This window comes from Passer domesticus, chromosome 1 (genome assembly GCF_036417665.1).
Source record: "Passer domesticus isolate bPasDom1 chromosome 1, bPasDom1.hap1, whole genome shotgun sequence".
NCBI classification, from domain to species: Eukaryota; Metazoa; Chordata; class Aves; order Passeriformes; family Passeridae; genus Passer; species Passer domesticus.
The window spans coordinates 40,808,342-40,817,995 of NC_087474.1; the positions used below are offsets into that span (position 1 = coordinate 40,808,342).

At 38.5% G+C, this 9,654-nt stretch overlaps 1 protein-coding gene and 1 long non-coding RNA gene across 2 annotated transcripts in view; one reads left to right on the forward strand and one right to left on the reverse strand.

Moving 5' to 3' along the window:
- The window catches only part of CMTM8 (CKLF like MARVEL transmembrane domain containing 8), a 34,747-nt gene extending 28,782 nt beyond the window's left edge, over positions 1–5,965 (forward strand). The window contains exons 3-4 of the mRNA XM_064415401.1: positions 2,753–2,869; positions 5,421–5,965. Of these exons, the coding sequence (XP_064271471.1) occupies positions 2,753–2,869; positions 5,421–5,504 (201 nt within the window). The 3' untranslated portion in view covers positions 5,505–5,965. The remainder of the gene's footprint in view (positions 1–2,752; positions 2,870–5,420) is intronic.
- Positions 1,278–9,377, reverse strand: LOC135297658 (uncharacterized). Its single transcript, XR_010359585.1, has 2 exons — positions 6,157–9,377; positions 1,278–3,158 (listed from the first exon to the last, which is right to left on the reverse strand). It is a non-coding gene; the product is annotated as an uncharacterized LOC135297658 (long non-coding RNA).
- Between the last annotated feature and the right edge of the window lie 277 nt (positions 9,378–9,654).

Below are 9,654 nucleotides of genomic sequence, written 5' to 3' on the forward strand. Positions count from 1 at the left end.
AGGCTGTAACACTGCTATAGAAATGTTGGATTATTTCAATTACAGCAGTAATGTATCTGGGTATGTTTAAAGGTGTGGGTTTTTTTTTTTCTCCATTGCATTACATGTAAGTAAAGTACATTCAAAGGGAAAGCATCTTTATATCCATTTGAATAAAGCTTTGGTCACTACCCTTCTTTCATCAGTTGAATGCTATTATGAGGCAACTGCACATAAATGAGTTGCCCCTGATCTATGTGGTAGACAAAGTGGAATATTTGATTTGTTTCTCTTTCATATCAAGTATATTTCTTGCTCTGAGTTCCAAATATATTGTAGGTGTACATAAATGTTAGTCCAAAAGGTAGTCTCCTTTTACATAAAAGGGTCATGTAATGAGAAAATAAATACAAAACAAATAAAAGATGCTTGTGTCCCAGCTTGTTTTGCCCTGAGTATTAAAAGAACTTTAGGGAACAGCCCTTTGGGAACAAGTCTTCTGCTGCTCCTGTATGGCCAAGAGGAACGCTGAGTCTCTTTTCAGACAGGTGCTTTTAAAGTCTTTGTTGGAAAGAGCATGACACACAGCTTTTTGAGTGAGTTTACACCCACCTTTACCCCATTCTCTGAAGAATCCTGAATTTCAGTATCTGCCAGTTATTGCTCTGCTTCCTTAGGCGACAGTTAGCTCAAACTGTTCCTATTCTATGCTGTTTCCAAAATTACTTCTGGACATCTCTGTCATAAATTCACTTTTTGCAGGTTAAGCACATTACCAAATTGCTTAAGATGCAGTTACTTTTACTGCAAATTAACCCAAAAGAAGTGCTTCAAAACTGACTCTCCTTCATACTGCAAGATTTTTGCTAAAACAATCAATGGAAGCTTTTAAAATCTGGTGAATTTGAATTTAAGAAGCAGATGGTAATTTAGCATGAACCATTTGGTTTGAGTAATATATTGGCAGCAAAGGCCCAATCAGCTTGCACTGCATTCCATCTTCCCCAACAGTGTTATTTCCCAGAGCAGCACTTTGCAGAAATTATGTGCTTTTCTCTTTTTTCTACATGACAAGATATTGCAGGGATTTGTAGCTCTCCAGGGTAATTGAGTCTTTTTGGAATGGGAAATCTGAAAATAACAACAAATACTCTAGGTAATCAAATTTGGGGGTTCTAAATCTGTGCTTTACAGAAGTTCAGCAGAACCTGCCAATTGTTGGCATCTCATCCTAAAATTGACAGTTTGATGTTTTATTGCTGTACTGCCCAGATAAAACAAGGAGAGAGATCTGTGGATAGACATAGTACCTTTTATTAGACAGACTGATATAGGTGAGATAAATCCCCACTCATTTGTAAGTGTGCGAATCAAATCTCAAGTGCCAGTCTTTGGATTCTATCTAAGTGCTGAGGCACTGCTCAGCCCAGTTCCCTGTGGAAGGATAAGTGGATATTTTCCACAGTTCCTTCTTAACTTCTCTTCTTGAGCTGCAGCTTTTTTTTAGATTTTGCCAAAGATGGTGAAAAGTTAATTAAATTGTGGGTAATTGGCATAAATTCCTAGGATCCACTGGGTCACACGCTGAGAATTAATAAGTTGGAGTTGCATGAGCTTGGCAACATTCAGGCAACTAGAGCAAGAGAGGTAGAGGTTATATTTGTGTGACAGTCTGGAGTGCAAAACTGGGGTCAGAAGCTGAAGGGAGCTGATTCTGTACATAAGGACCAGGTCTATATTGAGTTACCCATTCCTGCAATTGTAACCAGATGCAAAGCATATCAGAGGCATTCCACATAAACATGGCACCAAATTTGTATGCCTTAGACAAATAGCAGAGTGCAGTTTAAAAGGATTTAACCTTTCTTTTAATAAGAAGAAACTTTCACGACCAAGTAGTGAAAAAATAAAGGACAAAGTTTCATACATACATTTTTCTCTTTCATCTTCTTAGACATCTGTTCACTCTTCCTTTCCTGTTCTCTCTCACATGCAAAAACCAAACAAATTTTTTGTTTGCTCTCTGTAGGGTTATGTGAGGTCATTGTTATCTGCTTGGCTTCTTTCTTAGTCATAAACCTAAGTACCCTGAGACATTAACTTTGCCTCCTGAAAGAGAAAACGCAGCATCTGTCATGGGTCTTGATGACCCATGGAGTCCAGTCAGACTGTTCTCCTCCTTGGATTTGTCTGTTTCTTTCTCCTCTTAAAAACAGAAGGGAAAGGTACTGAAAGATGGAAGCATACAACTGAGAAAAAAAGTCACCCTCTTTATCTCCTTCAGCAGCATAGAAAACAAAGTTTTGGAAGCTTTATAAATACTCTCCATATGCCAGGAGTTATTGATTCCTATCTTTGTGTAGATTAGAAATATAATCTAAGTGCAGTTTGGTCTTGTTTCTTTGTTTTGTTTTGGTTTTTTTTTTTTTAATCATGTAGAGTCATATTCTTACTTCATAATCCATAGATTGTGGTAACCAAACTGAGTCCTTATTTTCACTTCTGGAAAATCACAGGGCACCAACTTTAAGACTTTTCTGCACTCAGTGTGATGGAGAGAACAGTTTGTCCAAAGTATGGTTCAATGTTTATGGATCCTCAAAGCAGTTAAATTTTAATCTTACAGACAGAAACATTGAAGAAGGCAAAAACAGTTAAGAATGACAACTCTGGTGTACACTTGTATGTGTTCAGTGTATTTCAGAAGAGAGTTTTGTAATGTTGGAAAACAAATGTCTGTGGATATTAATGATGTATGTTTGTTTTTCAACAGGGTCTGTGTTTTAATGGGAGTGCCTTTATTTTGTATCTCATTGCTGCCATTGTAGATGCATCTTCAGTTACCAAAGATCTGGACAGCCACAATTACAACAGCTGGGCAGCTTCTTCAGTGAGTTCATTTTTTGTTTAAATCAGTTCTACATTCAGTAAAGTTACAACAAATGAAAACTCGTTGGAAGTATGAGTGGAAGTTGCAGGTGTTCTGCATTTTGAAAAGCTGCAGAGTGATAGAGGTCACATGCAAATCCTATAAGTAGCCTCAATTTAGTTCATAGTTTTTAGAGGTGACTGGAAATTCCACCAGGAGATGACAGTCACATCAGAAAAGGCAGTAATGTTTTTAAGATTTCCTCCTCCTTGCCCTCATTTATTACCAGCCCTCTGGTTGAGGTCAGAGCCTGCACATCAGAACAGACAAAAAAGATTGTGTGAAGATTGAGTCACCCCAATGCACCTGGACAACTTGAAAAGCAGTTTAAGCTAACTCAGCCAACTTTGCCTACTTATGCATAAGATGCATTCATCTTTCTGTGAGCTAAGCTATTGTCCACACAGCACCTTGGGGAAAGCCCTGGAATGGTATTGCTGTTTCCACAGTGATCTTCCTGTTACAGCTTCAACTTTTGATAATCTTTCCTTTGAGTTGCAAGAGCAATGTGTGAAAAATCATGTAATGTGTTGAAATCACTAATTAGTCTGACATTACTATCTTAGTGATTAGATTTAGAAACCCAAAACAGTCAAAATGGATAAAAAATAACTTTAAAACAAAGCAAAGAAGGAACAGAAAAGAGCCCTGTCACTTTTTTGGTTAGGTGAACACATTCCCTAGCAAAGTTAAGGGAGTTGTAAAAGAACTTATTTCATGTTGTGGCAACAGGAGTCAAATTCAATTTTATACAGTAATTCCAAATTACTGAGTGTTCATGCTTCTGCAGTTGCCCTCCTGACTATTCACAAATCCTGTCTGAAGCTTATTTTGTATGGTCATGAGCACAGGAACTTGAACACCTGCTCTGTTTTTGTCCTGGGAATTGGATCATTAAATCCCTGTCATTTCAGTGGTGCTCAGGGTCTTCTCCTCTTGGCAGTTTGTAACTACAGATCTGTTACTCAGCCACTGCAGCTGACAGGAACTTGCTTGCTGCTGGATAAGCTTCCATGCTGATTCAGGTTTTATGCAAAATGCATGACTGTTCAGTGTCTCAGGGGAGGTTTGGATTCTCTTCTAATACTTCCTAATAATGTTTATCTAACACAGTGTCTAAATAAACTATTAAATGTGGATTCTTGCTTTCAAAATCCATTAAGGGTTTCATGGACAGAGGATTTAGCAAATAATCTATTCCCAATAGTCATTCTGTTAGAAAGATTTTAGATGGAGCTTTTATATAATAAGAAACAAAATAATTGGAAAAAGAAGAATGCTACAGTATTTTATTGTAATAAGATTTTACATCATCATATACAGATTTTTGGAGTTAGAGATTAAATTTGTATTAGTCAATGCTCACCAAGAGCCCTCTGTTGAAAGGCTTAGATTGCCTGGATGAATGCTCAGCAGTGGCATATAAGCCAGGAACAACTGTAGAATCATAAAATATTTTTAGGCTGGAAGGAACTCTTGGAAGTCGTCTGGTCCAACTCTCTCCACTCCTACAGCAGGGCTAACTCATATCAGGCTACCAGGGCCTTGTCCATTTGAATTTGAGTATTTCCAAATATGGCCATTCCCCAATGCCTGTGTTCAATTAGTCACACTGTGGGTTGGGTTTTTTTTCCTAATATCTATTGAAATTTCCTGTCCTGCAATTTGTGTTTATTCCTTCTTGTCCTATCAAATCTTAGAAAAGAGGTGTTAATCTTATTTGCAGTGACAGCTGTACTTGATTCAGTTACTAGCACAAAACATTCTGGTATTTTTGTTAAGACCATGTTGAATACTATCTGTTTTGAACAACATGCAGTGATTAACAGGAACTTAAGCACTAGGGCTGAATTGGATTTTATCAGTACAAGTGAAATAAATCTAGCCTGCTATAGAGGGCTTATAATGTTATCAATGTCTGACAGCATAGAAATATGACAGCGTGGTTGCTGCCACTGAGGAATATCTTTATCCATCAGTAGGGGACCTCTGGAACTGGTAACCTGATCAGCAGTGCTGTTTGAGAACACATCTGGGCCTGCATTTGAATCCAGGCTTTCTCTGTAGGCAAACAAATGCACTGTGAGCCATGCTGAGGTACAGGTGGGCTGTAGGCAATATCTGGATCACAGCAGCAGGGCAGGAGTCTTAGCTTCAGCTCACATTGTCCCACAGACAATTCCTCAGCCTCTAAAAGTGGCAAGTATTTAGATTGGTGGCAGTCCAATCTGTAAGATCCATACTGAGGCCATATAATGAGGAATTTATTAAAAAAGTTGAAATATGTCATGTTTTGTCTGTTCCAAGCCCATATTTCTATGCATAGTGTAAGCTTACTTTTACACAGTGTTGTCTGTGATGTCCACAAGCACCAGGTCAGAGTGTGCCATTTTTGTCAGCTTGCTATTTTCCTTTTTTCCCAAGTCCCATAACTGGTTTTTTTGCCCCTTAGAAATTACAGTGCTCTCAAATATATTTATTTCCTAATCTATTTTTTCCTCTCTCTCAACAGTTCTTTGCCTTCGTGGTTACCTCCTGCTATGCTGGAAATACATATTTTAGCTTTATATCCTGGCGATCACGAACTTTGCAGTAAATACTTTGTTAAACTGAATTCTCTTGTGTAAAGTACCTTGAGGATTATTCACTTTTGATAAAAGCTTGGAAGAGGTATTTTTGAACATTTCTCCTAGAATTGACACAATATAAACCGAGATCAATTGATTATTTATAATAATGCCATCTTTAGAGACATTTTTAACCTGACTTTGTACTATATAATAAAATTTCATACTGCTTCTTTTAAAATTAACATAGTATTTTTCTAGACATTGTATAGTTGTTACTACTAGGTCTTTAAAAAATCTTACTCAATGTGCCACGTATGTAAATGTAACTTTTTAAATGTTACAGTTATACTTTTGATACTGAAGGCTACCAAAACTAAAATTGACATTGTATCATTGTTATGTATGAAAAAGTGACATTGTGCAGAAAAAAAAACCACCTGAAAGTTTAAAAAATAAATGAATGATCCAATTGTACATGTTTTGTAAACTGAGAGTAGAAGCTTGCTTTTTTAAATGTCTTTTTCAGAGTACAATATATACTACCAAGAATTCTGATGATCCTGTCAGTGTGCATAATCTAACAGTCTCTCCCATCAGGAGGTTGCTTTTGGAACCTGTTACTGTAGGTCTGAAGCTCAGGCCTGAAGCTGAAGAAATGTTGTGCCTGGAACACATTACATTAACAGGTTTCTCAGATCCAACAGGCTCCAAAGCAGGAGCCCAGACAACACCCCCTTAGTGCTCAGCCTACTGAGGGCATCACAAATCTCTGGCTAAAGGTGGCAAACGCTTCTTGTTTCTCAGCAGACTGTGGTTGTTTGGGTTTTCTTCTCCTCAGATTAGGCCATTACTCTCTCTTATTAAAATCTGGGCTTCTAAAACCTATTAAATGATACAAAGATAAAATCCACAGAAGAATTGTCAAGACAGCAGTGCAACAAGCAAGGAATTTCCTCCCTCCTTTTCTGTCTACTGGCATCATCTGCAACTTGTTACTTTAACAAATGAAGTTGGTACTCCTATTTAAATAACTTTGAATCAAGCAGAAGTATGACAGAATATGACTTTCAGAACAGATACCTTTGATAATTACTTTCAAATACAAATTACCTAAGGATTTTTTTTCCAGAAATTACATGGTGAGTGAAAGATTGTGATTACTTTATGATGTTATTTAAAGCTTTCCTAATTTAAAACTACTTTTAACCTTTTATTCTTGGATTAAGAAGATTTGGATTCCCTTCTAGCCTTCAAAAGCTTATTTGGTTGATAACATATGGTAGCAGAGAAACCTTATTGCTTAAAAAAACCTTCTTTATTTCTCCTTGTAAATAAATGGTGTGTGGTTACTTACATATGTGCCTTGCAGAAGATTTATCTGCAGACAGCTAATTGCCTTCTCAATCACATGGTTTTCTTCTTGATTATCTGTCAGTCATGAGATTTCAGTGTAAGGGAAGCCAAGATATTATTTAAAAACCTATACTTGTCTGCAAATTGCATTTGGCCTACACAACATAGGTCAGGCTGTCTGCTGCTTGCTAAATTTATCCAGTTGTGAGAAGGAAGAATGGCTACCAACTCTGCATTTTATCTACACAGATAAAATGTGTCATTAAAATCCTGTATGCTCTCTTCCATCGCTGGGAATTAAAAGAATCAAAGGCACTGAAATGATCCAAGTGCCAACTGATAAAGTGTGACTAGAAATAGAGCCAGAATTAAAATTTCATCAGTGATTTCTAATCAGTCAAAACGCTTCAGTAGTAATAGAAATTCTTTCTTAATTGATATTTGATGTATCTGTTTCAACTCCAAAGGATGTGACTATGTTTGCACAAACATTTCAAGATTTTGTGGTAACTGCAATGGTTTGGTCTAAACTCGTAAGCCAGACCTCATTTATGGACAGAGGCAGTAAGAGGGAGTAGAGCTAAGAGGAAATTCTGTTTCGTCCAGTTTACCTAAAACTGTCATGGCAACTGTGTGTTACATGTCAGAGTAAGCCCCTTAATGTAAGATAAAACCAGATAAGGAGTGATTCTGGCAAAATACCTACATGCTCTCTGAGACTTCAGCACTGATCCTCCAGGGAAGATCTGCAAAATGACTTCCAAAAACAAATCTATGAGTTGAATCCTTAATTCTAAATTTCAAAAAATACATACTAGGCAAAAATTTGCTTTCTATTTTGCCTTGCTTGTTTTGTTTTTCTTCACAAACCATGACTTACCTGCCTTGCTCTGTCCTTTCACAAAGATAATTATCTTACTTCCCACATTCTTTCTCATCTATTTCATTTCTCATCTGTTGCCCAGGTACCAACTGTCTTGTTTTTCAAATGCTCTGAATATCTAGTTAAAATTGGAGGAGTCAGCACAAGATGAGCATTCCTTTTGGAATTTGCCCCTCCAATTTCAGGCCTGAAGAAAGGCATATGTACCCGAAAGATTGTCTTCCAATTCACTAGTCTTAAATATTGATTTGGAAACCATGAGTTAATTCATTTGTAGATTCTAATATTAATAAAGAAGATAAGCTAGCTCATATAACAATTAAAACATGGTTTGTATCTGCTGTAGGTTAGTACTTATAAGATTGAAAGAAGCCTTAAAAAAGCAACTGGCAAGTGATGAAGTCATTAGTGAAATTCTTAATACAGATATTTACAAGAATAAACAAACTGCTAATCAACTTGCAAAATGAAGGTGTTTGACTTATAACTAACTTGTTTCAGACAAGCAGTCTCTGAAAAATGCAAGTCACATACATAAGGGTACTTGATGTCAGCTTATGGCCATTAATTTTCATTTATTAAGGAGTTGTCAGTATTTTTTTCATCCTCATACACAATGCACCTAACAAGACAAAGTAAATAGCATGAGAACTGTAATAAAAACTTCAAATGCAGTAGAGTTAGGTCTGTCCCAGTGCTTCACAGAAGGCACCTGTATTGCTGGGTTGAAAATATGTCTGTTATTTTACTTGTATTAATTTAAAGTTATTTCTCTTTCATGGGCCTGAACTCAGATCAGCAGGGCCCCAGTCACACACACACTTTCAAAAGAAATAAAGAACTAAAGAAGCTGAACCAGCAGGTAAAAGCCCTGTAAATAGGAAGTGAAGAAGTTACTGGAACCTTCCTCCACAGGACTTGTAGAAACTTGTAGCCATGCATGCTTCCGAATGGGAACTGTAAGGAGAAGAGGGGAGAGAAAAAACCAAACAAAGGCAGCTGTTTAAAAATGGAACAAAGTTTTCTTTTTTTTTCTCAGCAGCCAGCATTTTACTCTTGCGGCGGTAGCCAGTGTTGTAGCTTTTGGTATCTAATGACATGAGATGAAATGTGGTGGGACAGGTAATACCTTTTCCTGCAACCACAAGATGGTTTAGCAGGAGTCCAGAACTATGTGCTGCTTAATCTAGTGAGGACCACTGCCCACATTGGCAAACCCATTTTGCTCCAAGGAAATTGCTTATGCTGGGGCCTTGTGTGTTGCGGGTCATCTGGGCTTACATGTCTTCCCTCTTAGGACAATTTTAGATGCTGAAGGAAGTTATTAAATACTTAATATGAACAGAATCTGTGTCATAACTGCAGAACGAAGCAGCAGGAGATAGGGTCACTACTGCAGTAATACAAAAGTGGCATATGCCCAGCTCAGAGGCCTGCTGCTACCTCACTTGTCAGAAAGCAGAACAAGTTATTTTTGAACGTGAGGAAATATATAGATTCCTTTGCTGCGTTTCATTAGTATTTCTGTTTGATTTAATTCAAACACTGGGCCTGAGACATCTGGACAGCCCTTACAGTTTCACCTGTTGCTGCCCATTTAATGCGACTGGTTTTTATCTTTTATGAGATCGAGAATCAGAGGATTGGCGGGGGGCGGGTTGGCAACAGTGGGTGCCGTGTGGGAAGACGCTGCTTGCAGCTGTGCCTCCACAGCAAAGCACCGGAGCACTTTGACGCTCGGCGGGGTTTGTCCCTGTCCCCGCCGAGCTGCTCCGGGCAAGGCTCCCTTCGGCCTGTTTCCATGCGCAGGGCGGCACGGCTCGGCTCGGCTCGGGGGAGCCTCCCTGCGCGGCTGCCGCTCCCGGCCGTGCCGGGCCCCGCTGTCCCGGCCGGGTGCGGCGGCGTCTCCCCGGCGGCGGGGAAACCCCGCGGCTCCCCTC